Raw genomic sequence first — 15,517 nt, 5'->3', positions numbered from 1 at the left:
TTTAACCTATGCAGAGTAATCAAACTTTACTGGAAAATTATTAGGGCACAGGCAGAAACAAACACAAGTAAGTTTATTGTCTAGGAAACCAGATACATCTGAATGAGAGACATTTACTGTGGTGCTCCCAAAAGAGTGGCTGAAAGGGGTTTCAGGTGTGTAAGAACAGGACAGAGGTGATAGCTTCTTGAAGTCTAAAGTTTAAATTTTTCATCATCTGTCAGTTTGAGTCACTCCTGTTACAAGACTGGAGTTAAGTATTTGCAATAGACTGAGGTATTGCTGGAGGCTTGTTGAAAGATATTTTTTTAAAAGAGTACCTTGGTACATGAGATTAAACAGTCCAAAAAAGGTGTCATTTATCAAATATTCAGATCTGTAACTCGAGCTGTGGCAGAGAACTTTAGGGGGAAAGAAGAGAGAGCACAGAATTCAGCAACAAAAAGAAATGCAGAAATTCAGTGTCTTGCAAATAAACCTTTGAAATGAGGGAAAGGGAGACAAAACCTTACAAAGTGTCCTTATGGTCAGAGCCAAGTGGGCCAATGGGACCCTGTGTGTCATTTGTTAAATCAGGGACTAATCCCAGTGTAAGGAGTTGCCATCTGTGGGTCAAGGCATGATCTAATATCTCAGATTAATTTGTTGTTTTACCTGTGGGGGTGGTGGCTCTCAGGCTGAGCAGAGGGCCAGGCAGAAAATCCCCTCTGCAGTGGGATTGAAGCAGCTGATGGCCCTCAGAGCTGAGGAGGGGATGTGGCTGCAGAAACTCCTGTGAGGGTGAAACCTGCCCAGTCTTTCCTTCCTTCCTTCCCACCCCATTGCATTAGTGCTGGTGTATCCTTGTCCTTCAAGATACAGACCAAAAGCAACATGTTCATTTTGTTTTGGTCAACTGTGAAACTCAAATTTTTCTGGTGACAATCAGTGACAACCCAGTGAAAAGCTCTGGGTACCCTGTTACTGCCCTTCCAGAGAATTTATATTTCAGTGATTTTTATGCTGCATAGCACAGGGCAGCAGGGACAGCAAGAGCTACCAAAACATCTCTTTCCACACAAACTGTGGCTGTGGTGGTGGTGAGAGTTTGGTGAGACACTTCTTATGAGTACACAGACCACAGCTTTGATCCATCCAGGTGAAGTGACATGGTCACTTTCCCAAATGTGGGGCTTTGCTTCAGAAGAGCATAAGGATGTTTACTCCCTATTTGCCAAAAGTGGCAGCAGGGAAGGGGAGTGCTCCATCCCCTGCCTGCCTGGAGCACCCTGCAGGGACAGGGGACCAGGGCCAGGCTGTCCCACCCCTGAGTTCAGAGATCTGCAAATGGAGGGTCCCAGAGCAAGTCTGCAGTGACACTGCAGCTTAACCAGCTAGGAAGAGCTTTGGGTTTGTTCAAAGCTTCTTTATAATTTCCTTTTCATTCAGTTTTTCTTCTGTTTTATCTGATTTTAAAAAGATTTGTTTGCCTGTTTTAACAAAACTGCATTGAAGTCATACTTAGGTGCAGTGTAACTTGGTAAATAAATGGTGCTACAAGGAAGAGAATTAAATGAGCCACTTGCCATAGGGAGATAAATCTGACTGCACACACACTCTTCACGGACTTGTGTTTGCATGAAGTGTATCTCTATCCTAGAAAAAGATCTAAATTAAAAACTTGGGAGCAAGCAGCTTTGGATTGTTCTGATCTCTATCTGTACTCCATAGTGTAGGCTGTCTCTGATTTATAGCTATGAAATTTGGGGTGAATATTGCATTTTGACTCTGTTCTTCCTATTTTCCTCTTCAATCCAAATATCTTTTTATTCTAAAAACACCAGAAGAAATGTCCAGACTTTTGAAGATGTGTTTCTTGTTGATATCAATGAATCATGCCAAGATTACTCACAGTCAGAACTCTGAAGGTAAGAGCAGAACTCCTGTCTGAGGGGTGTGTTTGAGGCACAGAAAAAGCTGTGGTTAATAAATTAGGTGCTCTTTAGTGACTGGGACCATGGTCTCTGTTCTCTTGGCTTCATGGAGCTATGCCAGCAAAGAATTTCACCAATTTATTATTGAATAGCCTTCCCCCCCTCCACTCTTTTTCTGTAAATAAATGTAATTAAAACTGCATTAAATCTTTGCAAATAAATTATATATGTGTATATAATCACTGCATACAATAAATGTATTTTTGTGTAACACAATTGACTGATAAAACATTAAATTAACTTCTAATAATTGGATAATCTTTTACAGATTTGCCTCCATTGTTACACAAAGCTGTGGTTAGTATTTTTATTTGATCTCTCTACATTTTAACATTACAGCATTTTATATTATAATCTAAAAATAGTAATTTATTACATATATTTGTATTTTTTCCTTAGGAGGAAGTAATAGCTGGGAAATATCTCAATGGTAATGTTCACAGTTGTTCCCACTTATGCTTCTAAAATGAATTCAGACTCAGTATCTCACCATAACTTTTTATGTTCCATTTTTCATGTGCAGGCCTCCTAGATATGCTTTATTTTCAAAGGTAATGTATTACTCTCCTCATCTTGATTTTTCAATATTATCTTGCACTTCAGATATGATCTGTTTCATATCCACAGAAACTGGAACATTATGGATAGAATGAAGTTGGCACATATGGTTACTTGGATTTAGGTCTCCTGGGAGGAGTATTTCCTGTTAACAGGGAAAAACCTGTTTGTCATGAAAAAGAAAAAAAAAATAGAGAACGAGGCTGAAAATAAATACTTGCTACAGTTTTCAGAAGTTTTGATAATTAACTTTGCTCACATGTGTCCAAATGACTTCTTAAGGAATTAAGTGCAGTTCCAGCTGTCTGTCCTCCTCCTTTCATTCTCACTCCATCCCCATCCTCCAGCTCCTGGTGGCTTTTGAATTATTTGCTAATTTTGCCCAAATCTGAAAGAGCAGGATAAGCCTCAAAGGCCATTCCACTCCTACATATTTTGAGAAAATCAGTGTCTGTGTAAGGAAGACTCAGTGAAATTAATGACTCTGCTGAGGGAAAGGCAGCAGTTCCTCCCTGAGCTTTCTGCAAGCAGATCAGAGCAGGCATAATGGGGTGCCAGAAAGCACATGCCTTGGAGTGGTGCTAATGGCAGCACCTTGGAAAATTGAGTTTATTGTGGGTGGTTGTGGAATTAGATGGAAAAAAACCTAATTAATTCCATTCCCCATTGAACCATGTATTTTCATTGCAGTAAGCAGATCAGCTATTATTCTGGCTGGGCAAAAAACTGAATACTTTTGTCATTATGGTGTTAGCATCACTCTTTGTTTCCCTTTTTCTGTTTTACTCTTGTAATCTGCTATTTAACCTGTTACATTATTTTACTTGTTACATTATTCTACTGGCATTTTTGATCCTGTTTTCTGTTACAGCTCTAATGTCTGGACAGCAGATCTGCTTACAAAAGTCATGGCATATTTTCATGCCCAGGAAGTTATGTTTACTCTTAGCAGCCTACAGGTTTGTGACATTTAAGGTGCATTAACATTTTTATTTGAAAAGGAATTTAAAAAACTTAATCTATCTCTGTAGCCAAAGCTAGTGGTCAATGATGGAGGAAAATAGGAAATAGGAATAGGTTGTCTTTTTCCCCAAAGATTGCAGGAGTATGCAAGGCAGAAATAAAAACAACTTTTTTTGCTTTTCCTCTGATGGAAAGTAGGAATTAGGATTTTTCATGCTAATTGTTTCTGAGTTGAGCATATATAAATGCTGTTTCCCCAGAAAATGACAGGTTTCTCCCAGATTTTGGCTGGCTGTAGTTCACACTGCTCCTTATGTCCAGAGCATCCTACAGAATGCCTCCACCTGAGCCCCTCCCTCATCCCTGCGCGCACAGGGACAGGAAAGTGTCAGCTGTGCCATCCCTGAGCCTCAGGCATTCCCAGGAGCTCCACACTGCTTGAAACCTGTCCCAGGCTCTGTCACTCTCACAGCTCATCCTCACCTACATTTTCCTGCCACTGTCCCTTCCCTTTGTCAGGTTTATTGGCAGCCTGATGTTCTCAGCAGGCTGAACCCCGAGGCATAAAGAGCCGTGTTAATATTTGGTGGTGGCAATGCAAGTTAAGCAAAGGCAGCAAAGAATAATTGCAATTCAAATTCCAAACCAACTCTGAAATAATTCTGTCAGGAAATAGAAGGGGTTTTACTCCAGTCTGCTGCTAATGAACCTTAAATTTATTTCTGTTCCAGTGTTAAGATTCCCCTTCAATTTTTCAAAACAGGCATGAGGTTGTTAACTGGTAATGCAGCTTGATGCAAGAGAGAATATTTTTGGCTTATGACCTGGTAGAGACTTTTCCTCCCATCTAATTGCACATTTCCTTCCCTTTTTTAAGTAATGTGCACATGATACCTGATATTTTTAGGCTTTTTTTTAGCTCTTCAGAAGTTTCATTTTCACAGCTCTGCTGTGTGAAGCAGAAAAGCTTTATTACTCTTGTTTTATGAAGTGAGAAACTGAGGCATCTTTGTTAAAAAGCTCCCTTGAGAGGACTGGTTCATGAAGCTAAGAATAGGATTTGAAAATTGCTGTCTTTCAGAATGCATTTAGATTATTTTTGTTTTCAGTTTGTGTGGGGAATAGTCATTTTGATCATTGGCAGCACAGACAATACAGAGCTAAGCACTTAGTTCTCCTCGAGCACAGATTTTAAGGGAGTAAAAGTACAATAGTATGAGTTTTATGTATATTACACATATTTTTCTACACTTCAGATGTCCATAAAAAGTTACCTGAAGAACCTTTTATACCAGCCCAGGCAGCTACTGTCAGAATTGCAGCAGCTTGATCAGCAGCAGTTCCAAACTGCAATGAAGTACCTCTTCAACAGCAAAAAGGAGCATCTTGTAAGTGAATTTCCACATGTGAAAAGGAAAAGCTGCTGTCAGTGTTTAGACAAATGGAGAGGGACAGACTGGGGGGCTCACAGTGCAGGCTTTGCTGTTACTTACCTGGCTTGGATTGGATTCCTCTCCTCTTAGGTTAGACTCAGTTTATTTAACTCTTATTGTCTAAAAAAGTTGCTGCAAGTCCAAGTCAGTCATTTGGATTTTCACTGTAATCAATAGAGAGAAACTCATCTACAGAGAAGAGTTCTCCCTCCTGCAGTAACACCTAAGGTAGGTAGGGCCAGTTACTCTCAGGGAGCATCTTCTTTTTGGTGGCTGGAAAGAAAGCCAAGATGGCTAAAGAAGGTGAAATTAGTCATTTTGTTAATCAGCCATTTGAAATATCTTTCTGGCTTTCATTTTGGTTTTGTAAAAAAATTCAAGCTGGTCCCTACCCAATGCCAGAAAGGAATTATCTGAAGTAAAGCCAACAACCAGTAGTTTGCAGCTGTTTTTCATGAGAACAGGATGATATTCTTTGTACAGTGCTCTCTGTCAGGCCTCAAAATGAACCATATATTGAATTAATCAGAGATGTTGATTTAACACTTTGTTGCTTGCAGGAAATAGGAAATATTATTCTTGACTGGGGCAAGATTAGAGAGAGAATTTTCCAAAGCCCAGGAGTAAACAGGACCTTGTTCCTTGTAACACTGGATAAATGCTTCCTGGCCCTGAGTGCCCTGGACTGTGTGGATATCCTGAGTCAGGTTCTGAGGGTGTCAGCAGTGAACTATCTCCAGCCTGATGTCGTTGGGAGTCTCCCAAACCTTCTGCTGGAGGATGCTTTCAGAAACTTGTAAGCCATTTATTTTTCAGACACAATTTATACTATATTGGATTTGCTGGCTATTGAAAATGAGGTTGCTATATGGTCTCAGTCTGTTTTCCAGATACAGCTTTCTGCTTATGTGTAAAGAATGCTGTTTCTAAAATCATTCGTCCATGTGTCATTAAAAAAAAATGAATAGTGAAGTCATTAGTGAGCTAACAAACCTGGTTATCACTTAGATCATCGTTGTTCAAGGACCTCTATGACAGAACCTCAGCAAGCACTCAGAGAGCTCTCTATGGCTGGATGAAGCAGATTCTACAGAAATCTTACAACATGAGTGGTATGTTACAAAGTGTTTTATTCTTGTTTATGATAAGAGAAAAGCACTCAGCAAAAGGCCTGCCCATTGTATTGAATTGTTTTCCCAGTTAACACAGGTTAGAGAGCTGTCTGGAATACCTTTTCTGCAGAACACAGTAAATATAATGTGTTTGTTACTCATGAACAAATAGTTCTCCAAAGATGCTTCAACTTATAGAGTAGAATCATGCTATTGTTAAGGCTGGAAAAGACTTCCAGGATCAAGTGCAACCAAAGGACTCTTCTTCTGTTCTGCACAGAGCTATACACAAGTCTTTTTCTTGTACTCCAGTCTTTTCTCTCTGTACTAAATCTGAAATAAGATACAGTGGCCAGGTGCCCTGCCAAGACTTGTTGTTCTCTTCTGAACTCCTGTGCAGATGAGAAAAACAGCTCTGGCTCAGGATACCTTATCCACTGCCCTGTTTAAAAACACAAAAGAAATGCAGGATGTTGTGAAAACACATGGCACCAACTCGATCAGGAAAGGGACATGATAAAACCAAAGTTAATTAATCTTGATTGAATGCATTTTTCCACACCTGTTTGCCTGGTTAATGTGCCTGAAACAGCTGTTCCATAGCTGGGACAGGCAGGATGGGCTCCACAAGGGGGCTGTGCAGGGCACTGAACATCAGAGCCTGGGTTTCACTGAGCATCCCAGCACAGCTGTCCTGGGAGCATTTTAGACTTACAGGTGTGTGTGTTCTTCCTCCCGCCCTAGAAATCAAAGGTTAAATGCCCACTTGCTTCAGTAGAGCTAAATTTACCTCTTGGGTCTCCTGCCATTTCAAAATATCAGAGTAAACCAGTGAGAGTGGAGAGGAGGCTCATGCTGCTGCTGTGAGGTGATGTTAGAGCCAGTGCATTGCTGGGGAAGCAGAGATACAGAATTTGCCTAGTGCTCCTCAGCAGTCCTGGGAAAATCCTTCAGCATCATCTTGGGTTTTGTCTGAAGCATTGGTGAACCCTCAATTTTTGGAAGATCACACAGCTTAGGAGGGACTGGGAGTTGCTGTGCCTCTTTTTCCTTCCTGGTTGCTGCTTCACCTGCCGAAGGCTGCACAGATGTGGTGAATCCACACCCAGGACATCAAATGTGGGCTGATTCCCAGCTGGTTGTGGCAGTGTGAACCATCAGCCCTGGGCAGGCACACTTGGACTGCAAGTCTAAAGCTCCCTTCTGTTTATCTGCACTCCCAGGCTACAGCAGAGTGCAGGAACAAAGTGATTTATTCACTTTGTGTGTGGGTAGCACTGGGACCACCTGGGATAGGGATCAGATTTTGGGGATCACAGCTGGCATGGCTGGTAATTGCAAATATGTTCTGCTAAAGGCCACAGTCAACATCCTTAAATGCTGCTGGTTTTTCTTTAGTTCTCTTGTCATGTCTTTCAACTCTCATAATATTCTGGGTAATGGGAGGTAATATCACTTTAAAAAACGCAGGCCTGACAGGTCTGCTGGGATCATCATCTTGTCTCAGTTAAGGAGCTTAGATCTGTGTTTTCAAAAAAATCACTTAATGGAGTCCTTCAGCTTCTGATAGATGCAGGCTGGTTTTTTTTCCCAGCACTGCAAACTCTTCAAAGTGCATGGATGATTTTATTTTAACAGAGTTGTGAGTATCAGCACTGCTGAGGAATGTGTTCAGAAGTGTCACACACAGAGCCATCCAAATGACAGCACCCTGGAGAAAACAGTCTTTGTGGCTCAGGGTACCCATGGAGTCCATAAATATGTTTTTTCTCAGGGATATTTGGATCTTGATTTCATTTTCAGTCCTTGGGAGAATGTTACTAAATGAATGCCATTTTTTAACTGCTATGCAGTGTTTTGTGGTTTTGTCAGCCTATTTCCATGTAGGTATTTGAACAGTTTTTCATTTTCTCCATTATTGCTACTGCATATTGCTGAAATAAGTAGCATCATCAATAATAATATATAAGATATATAATGTATCAGGCCTTCCTGATGTTCTTAAATAATGCAATTGATTAGGAAAAGTGAAATTTAAAAGTACTACTCCATGTTTAATACTTTTGGGTAATTTTTTTTCCTGTCCCACAATTAATCCATTCTCTTTTCTGACAACATAAAACATTAATTGTTTATGTATGAGAAAATCTGAGACACTTGAAACACTATTTCATTTTCATTTAAAAATGTATGGACTCATAAAAGCGTGGTGCTAAAATGTAGCAAATGGAGGGAATCTGACTCTCTCTGCTAAGGATTTTTCTGATTTGTGGATTTTTTTATTATTTAACAATAACAATATACTAGGTAAAATATATTTGAAAAGTAATTACTTTCTGAACATTGTAGTGAGTATTTATTTGTACAAAACAGAGTTCAATGAATCAACTTCTTGGGTCAGTGCAGAAAGCTTATGGATTTTGGGAAGATACATGGTCCATCTCCCATTAGAAGAAATTCTGAAAATTAGTCTCAATGAAGTAAGTAACAAAGTGTGGTTGGGTTTATTATTGCTATAAACAATATGAACACAAAAGCAAACTTAAACATGAAAAATAACTTAATATATCTTATTAATTAATTATAAAGAGAAACTACAGAGGGGAAATATAAATGTATTCTTTACAAAATTCTTTTATCTTTTTAATTTTAAAGTGCTTGTCATTAATATGTAATTATTTATCTGTATCAGACTTCCATGACTTCTATTGAAAGGGACCAATGATAAAAGACCCTCAGATTTTGTGACATTTTGGCAAAGAATCACTCAAATCACTCACTCAACTTTGCCTTCAGAAATACTGGTTTATCCAAATCTTCTTGCTTTCTCTATAACATGAACAGGCTCAATTAATTTTGGGTGTCAGACAGAGACTTTTCAGGGTTCATTGTCTCCCAGTGCTGATGCATGGTTTTGTTTGTGCTGCTCAGATCAGGCTGTTCATCAGCTACGACAACGCAACAAAGCAGCTGGACATGGTGTATGATATCACACCAGAGCTTGCACAGGCCCTCCTGGAAAGGATAAACTCCTCAGGGTTTGATATGAGGAACACTTCAACTATCTACAGGCAAGGCTGCTTTGCTTTTTCTTTTATGGCTGTGTGTGGATGGAACAACTGACTAAGGAGAAAATGGAAATTGATAGCGTGGCACAGCTTTTTCATTCCAGAGGAAAAATCTAGGCTGAAGTCCAGCTCTGTTTAGCAACAGTGAAGAATTGCTACTTTATGAATTTTTGGAGGTGTGCCTAATTAGCTAATGCTTTGTCTCCTGCTCCACAGTGAGGAGGTGCCTGTAGCATTTGTAGGAAGGCTGCAGCAGTATCTGGGGGACCTAGGCAGAGCTCCACCACATCACAGAGCAATAAAATAAACTGGGACAGCAGGACATGAGTTGCCTTGCTGCTTGAATCACAGAACATGGAGGTGTTTGGGGGAAATCATTTTACAGTTAGGATTGAAGGAGGAAATCTCAACTCCTGCCAGCAGGACTGCAAGTGGGTTTAAGCTGACGTGGGTGTCACCAGAGAAGCCACAAAGTGAAGCACTGTAAAGCCTGCCCTGCTGTCCTCTTTGTCCTGCAGGGTGGAGATGAGCCATGCTTAAATATGTTTGGATTTTAGGTGTGTAAGCAGGAAACTGAATTTTCGGGGCTGTCAAATCTGCACTGAACTAACTTTACCACTGATAAAAAACCAAAATAAACTGCTGTTACTCATAAATACGCAGCGAGCACGAGAGAGCTCTGCGCTCCACATTTACATTTACATTGTCATATCAATGGATGCATTTAGTCCCAAGACAATGCTGTCTGAAATTATTTGTAGCCTCCTTGGGGGATACCTTGGAGTTTTAAACTAATGGAGAATATGCTTTATGGCTTCAGAGCTGCTGTCATTACTGCAGTGCAGCTCGCTGACTTCCGTGAAGCATTGCTCTTGTCGGAGGAGTAAGCGAGAGAAGAGTTATGCCCACGCTCTAAATTTCAATGTCAGAAATCTTAAAAATTATTTTGTCACTCACAAGAGCTGCCACATTCTCATGGATGAGAGAAATGTCATGCTCCATAATCCTTAATATATTCCATTTTTACGACACACTTAGTTTATGTTACTCATTTTAACCATACTGTTGATTTAAATGCACTTTTACTTTTAAGTAGTAGTGTTATTCATTTCTGCTAATCCCAAAGGAGATGAAGAGCTTTTGGTGGCTATGCAATAATGCATCAGAATGTAATTATTTGTTATTAAAATGCTCTTATAGATGTTTCTTTGATTTGTGTGTTGGTTTGATGATCTCCCATGAATTCAGATGTGCTGCTGAAGCAGTGTTTTGTTATATTGCTGGCACATTGTTGTTGAGGGACTGGAGGAACTAAAAGCCTTTCTGTGCTGCAGAATTTGACTGAGTTTCTGGTCATGCTGCAGCATTGTCCACTGATGATTTGATTCACATCTGGACATTACTGCCCAGACTCTGCCTGTGCCTGTCTCACTGAACTGTGAAAAACCAGGGACTGCAGCAGGAAAGCTGGGCTTTGGCCATATCTTTGAGGTTCTTGTTCTTTGTAAATTATAAAAACAAAGGCTGAGATTTTACAGGGAAAAGGAATTGACTCAGGCTTCCTACAAACCAGTTCATCCCCATCACTGTCAAGTTCAAAATCCAGACATAGTGATGCACAATTCAGAGCTCTTTCTTGGCAGGGCTGCAGGTAAAGGCAGTAAATAAGCACAAGGTCTAAGCTAGAAGGACACCTACAACAGGCACTTCCCCATGGTGGTGTGACTCCTCCTCTCCAAAAACTATGGCTGTGGTTGCACTTTACAGAGGTTAATGGAAATGTTGATTTAAATATTATGGCATGGGAACTGTGAAGGAAAATGAGCTCAGCTCAAAGCCCTGCCTTGCAGACTGCTGTGCTGGCACCAGTGGCTAGTGAGCCTCAGTGTGCTTTCTCCTGAGCAGTGGTGAACTGGACAGGTCTCCATCCATCAGCCAGTCCTGTGTTTAATGTGAATTACAGCAGATTTTTGTTTAATCCTGAAATGATAAAGAGGCCATGTCATGCCCCAGCTGCTGCTCTGAAACACAAATGAATTGTGTTGCATATGGAATCCAAGCATTAGTTAGAGTTCAAAACATCCAACCAAACCAGACAAGAACTCAGCAAGCCCCTTCGAGAGACTTATTAATAGCCCTCTATTATTTTCAAAATTATCCTGTTGAGGGAAGTGGAGTCATTAAGTGGGACAATCCAGCCATGAACAAATGGAAGCAGGACAGGTAAATCCTCAAACACAAACAATCCAGGCAGGATTCAGCTGAGTACAAAGGCCAGTGCAGGTTGAGGCACTCATGACAAACAGAAATTGCTCAAGCTGTGATCACCAGGAGAGGGTACCAAGCTGTGTTTCCATTGCCCAACAGTGACACCTTTTATGTCAGAAGGGAGCTAATGTGTTTCTGCTCTATAGGCTGGGTTTGTTGGTTTGTTTTTATGATGACCTGGAAGAGATGGATGCAGCTGTGGCCCGGGCTCTACTTCATCAAATGATTAAATGCAATCAGCTGAGAGGTTTCCAGGCCAAGGTTCATGAGGTGTGTACAACACTTGTCCTTCTTGCCTAACATAACCCTGTAAACAGAGGAGGAAAGATGTTCTTCTTAAATAAGGAAAGAAATGAGAGAAAAATTACTGGGGCTTAAGAAATAAGGGAAAATTGTTATTGAGAATGCAAAGAATAGAAACCCATTTTGGGTGCTTATCCTTTTCTCATTCTGTTTCATATTCCTGTTCCATATACCTTTCACAACTGTGCTTCTATTTTTGAAATTTTATGAAGTGTGTGAATATTTGCCAATGCGTATTCCAGAGATTCCAGTTAATGTTTTGGGTAGTAATGGAAATTGGTTCTTGGCAGATTTTTATTTCTGATCTGCTCTTTTTGTTTGATTTAGCTCAAAGCTCAACTCCTGAACATTGCCATGCAAAACCAGACATTGAATGATACCGTTGGAACTCTGTCAGATGCTGTGGTTGGACTAACTTCAAGTCAGCTGGAATCTCTGTCACCTGAAGCAGTGCATAATGCTGTTGCAACATTAAACCAAGTCTCTGGGTGGGCAAAGAGCCAAGTTATGATTTTATCCAGTAAATATCTCTCTTATGAAAAGGTATCTCTGATAACAGCTTTCCCACCTTCTGTTTTTAAAAGTGAAATGGCTTCTTCTCAACAATAACTGTAGATTTTGAAAAGTTTAGTGCAAGAATTCTATTTAGTTGGTGACCTGAAAAATGTGTTTAAATCAAATAAAAGCATCCAAGATTGTACATCCCAAAGTAGCTCTCTAGTAACAGAAAAAATGAATATTTGGATTTGGCAGATTTGTATTTTGTCTGTGTCACTGCCCTAAGCAGAATTTGTATGATCAGGAATCCCAGGCTGTATATTCAAATATACTGCAATGCAAGGAATCAGGTCCTGGTTGAAGTTTCAGAAAAAAAAACTTTTGAGAAACTTCAGGCATTTGTTCAATGGGACAGACACAGAAAATGTATCCCAGGAAATAAATATATTAAGTATTTAATAAGCAGTTTTACTTTATTGACTTTTGCTTTTAAATACATCTGCTGGTCTCAATAAAACTTCCAGTTTGCTTGTGCTGTTCTCCCTGCAGGTTTTATCATTTTACAATGTGAGCCAAATGGGTGCCTTGGTGACAGGGATTGGCACCTGGTCCCTGCACAGCATGAGCCCCAGGGAGCTGGCTCAGATGATTCGAGGCACAACGTCCCAGTACCTGTCTGACTTATCTCCTGCACAGCAGCAGGGCATCCTCAGGAAGGTGATTGATTATTAACTCCAGATTCTCTCTGCCCAAGAGCACCATGACCAGAACTGTACAGCATGAATTAAACCAAGATATGTCCTTTAACTCAATGGTTAATGGTTCTACTGCCATTTTTCTGAACACCAAGTGTATTTTGAAGGCTCTCTCTTGCTTATTTCATTGTGGTTTTAATACTGTCTTGTTTTTCCTTTATCCTCTTAGAGAAATATTACACAGAATAGAAATAAGGGCAAATCCTGTAAATCTAAGCATCAGTTCAGAAATGCCATGTATTTTTGTGTTCCTCTTTTTAGATTGCTTCATCTGGAGATTTTTCTTCATCAGTCAAAGATATACAAGGAGCTTTCTTTAAAGAAGTCTCTCTTTCTGGTTTATGGAAGCAAACTGGATATAATTCTGCAATGCTGAACGAAAAAGAACTGAGAAGCAGCCAGGTAAAAATTGTTATGCAGTTCCCATTCCACTGCAATGTAGTGTGATGGGAGAATTGGAAAAGTGGTGTAATATATTTATGTTCAAGGAACACAGGTAAAAGGAAGGAACTGCCCCAATTTCATCTCAACATAAACACCAAAGGGCATTTAGAGCCCAGGCAGCACAATGAGACATTGCTATAGAAAAAGAAGCATTAATATGCTGCGTTTAAACCCCCAGGTTTCTGCCATGTAAATTGTCTCTTTCCACTACTGCATATTATACATTTGCATGTAATGTCCAGAGAGATGAAAGGTTGGATCAGATGATCTCCAGAGCTCCCTTCAGCCCTAAGTTTTTCAGTAGCTGTGGGCCATGTGCAGGTTTAGCATCATCCCATAATGCCAGTCAGTGTTGGCTTGTCTTGTGAAGAAAAAATTCATCTAAACTGGATGCCAAACCTTTTGTTTGCTCAAGGTGGACCACAGAAGTATCTTTAGAGTACATAAGAGAGCTCAGAGTACAAAAACCTTGCAGTAATTGTTGTCTCTTACAACTGGATTAACTAAAGTTACCTTTAATTATGGTGGTTTTATTTTCAGGCTTTGTATCTGTATGAATTACTGTCCAAGGAAAACCATCCTATTGACCTTCTAAGGTATGGACTGTATCTCTTTTGAAATGGGGTTTAAGACTAGTTTTTGAGAGCAACTTATGCTTATTCATTCCTGGATACCACAGGATAATTCACCTTCCTTATCAAAAGGAGTCTTCAAAACCAAAATGAGGCTCAAAGCATTGCAGAGGTTTGGGTGTTTTAAGGCTTTGTTGATATCTTTCAATTTGTTTGAATTTTTACTTTTAATTACCGGAAATGGGACAGGTGAAGAAACTGACTTGGGATGGGGTTGTGGGGAGTAAGGACTAGATCCTCCTTAAATATTCATAAGATTGAAATTTTCCTTTCCTATCAGCACAGGACAGCTTGTGAAAGGAGTAACTTGTCAACTCTTTGAAAGTATGGACACAAACATATTTTTAGACAATTTTAAATTCTTTGAAATGAATCTTCATCTGCTTTCTCCATATCAGGTAAAGAAACAATAAAGACTTTATGTACATAAACATGCTACCCAATATCCAAATTAGGTAGATTAAAATTTGGTTTATTCTATTTTGTCTTGGGATTTTTTGGGATTTTTTTCAAGATCCTGCATGTCTCAACTTGTCTGTTAGCATATTTTATTTAAATCTCTTATGTGTGAATTTGTCTGTTATCATACTTCATTTTGACAATTTCATTTGCCACTTACAAATTGCAAGAAATTCCTACAGCTCTTCTGACTTGTTAATTCATGAGTAATCTGTTTGGAAATACATAGAAGTTTCAGAAACATACAAATGTTCTCACTTTCCCAAATATACAATGTTTCATCTCTGATGTCTACAGAAAGAAAACTAAAACAAGCCAGATAAAAATGCTCTCTGAAGATGATATGCACAGTCTTATATATGCTAATTTATATATATGCTGCAATAAACAAACCATATTTTTTATTCTTCTTCAAAACTGCTAGAGGTTTAAGAGCCTAAATTTTTGTTGCCTTTAGGTTAATTGTTTGGCTTGGAAATTTTGGAGAGTCTCCAATGCATCCATTCCTCCCTTCCTCTTACTGGCGCTTCCGTGAGTTACATCTTAGTCCTTCTTAACTTCTGAGCACTTTTCAAAGAATCCCTTCAGTCCTAAGAAAACTGATGATTCAAATAAATGGTGATTTATCAAAAATGGTCACTGACTGTAGGCAAAATCTGTCTCAAGTTAAAGTTGGTAATACTTTGTGTCTTTTAGTATGGTACGTTTTGGTGGATTCTTTTTTCCCTAGGTAGGCTTATTTGGTTTAGGTTTGCTTATTTGTTTTGGGGTCTTTTTGAGAGTGGATATATAAGACAAAACCACTGGATACTGCTGAAGCGTATTGCTCTGTATGGTTGGAAACATTCCAGTGTGTTTCAAGACATTTGTGTAAGTTAGCAAAACTTCTCAGTGACAGCTTTTTTCCTTTGAAAAAAAACAAAAAAAACTTGTGTATGTATGAGAACTCCTGAATTGTAAAATTTGTTAATTCCTTCCTTCCTTTCTTTCTTTGTGCCTTTCTCACTTTCCCTTTCATGACTGTGGCTGTGGGTTTATGAAGGTCAGGTTT

The 15,517-nt window shown here is 39.4% G+C and overlaps 1 protein-coding gene across 1 annotated transcript in view; it reads left to right on the top strand.

The window, feature by feature from the left end:
* Positions 1–1,827: 1,827 nt before the first annotated feature.
* Positions 1,828–15,517, top strand: part of OTOA (otoancorin) — a 30,891-nt gene continuing 17,201 nt past the window's right edge. The window contains exons 1-17 of the mRNA XM_059484534.1: positions 1,828–1,907; positions 2,242–2,270; positions 2,373–2,403; positions 2,497–2,524; positions 3,403–3,490; positions 4,751–4,882; positions 5,488–5,723; positions 5,936–6,039; positions 8,413–8,519; positions 8,971–9,110; positions 11,522–11,645; positions 12,006–12,221; positions 12,726–12,893; positions 13,193–13,333; positions 13,916–13,971; positions 14,288–14,405; positions 14,924–14,997. Of these exons, the coding sequence (XP_059340517.1) occupies positions 1,829–1,907; positions 2,242–2,270; positions 2,373–2,403; positions 2,497–2,524; positions 3,403–3,490; positions 4,751–4,882; positions 5,488–5,723; positions 5,936–6,039; positions 8,413–8,519; positions 8,971–9,110; positions 11,522–11,645; positions 12,006–12,221; positions 12,726–12,893; positions 13,193–13,333; positions 13,916–13,971; positions 14,288–14,405; positions 14,924–14,997 (1,871 nt within the window). The 5' untranslated portion in view covers position 1,828. The remainder of the gene's footprint in view (positions 1,908–2,241; positions 2,271–2,372; positions 2,404–2,496; positions 2,525–3,402; positions 3,491–4,750; positions 4,883–5,487; positions 5,724–5,935; positions 6,040–8,412; positions 8,520–8,970; positions 9,111–11,521; positions 11,646–12,005; positions 12,222–12,725; positions 12,894–13,192; positions 13,334–13,915; positions 13,972–14,287; positions 14,406–14,923; positions 14,998–15,517) is intronic.

This window comes from Ammospiza nelsoni, chromosome 17 (genome assembly GCF_027579445.1).
Source record: "Ammospiza nelsoni isolate bAmmNel1 chromosome 17, bAmmNel1.pri, whole genome shotgun sequence".
In the NCBI taxonomy this organism is placed as follows: Eukaryota; Metazoa; Chordata; class Aves; order Passeriformes; family Passerellidae; genus Ammospiza; species Ammospiza nelsoni.
Note: the sequence above shows the minus strand (reverse complement) of the source record. Positions and strands in the feature narration are given on the sequence as shown.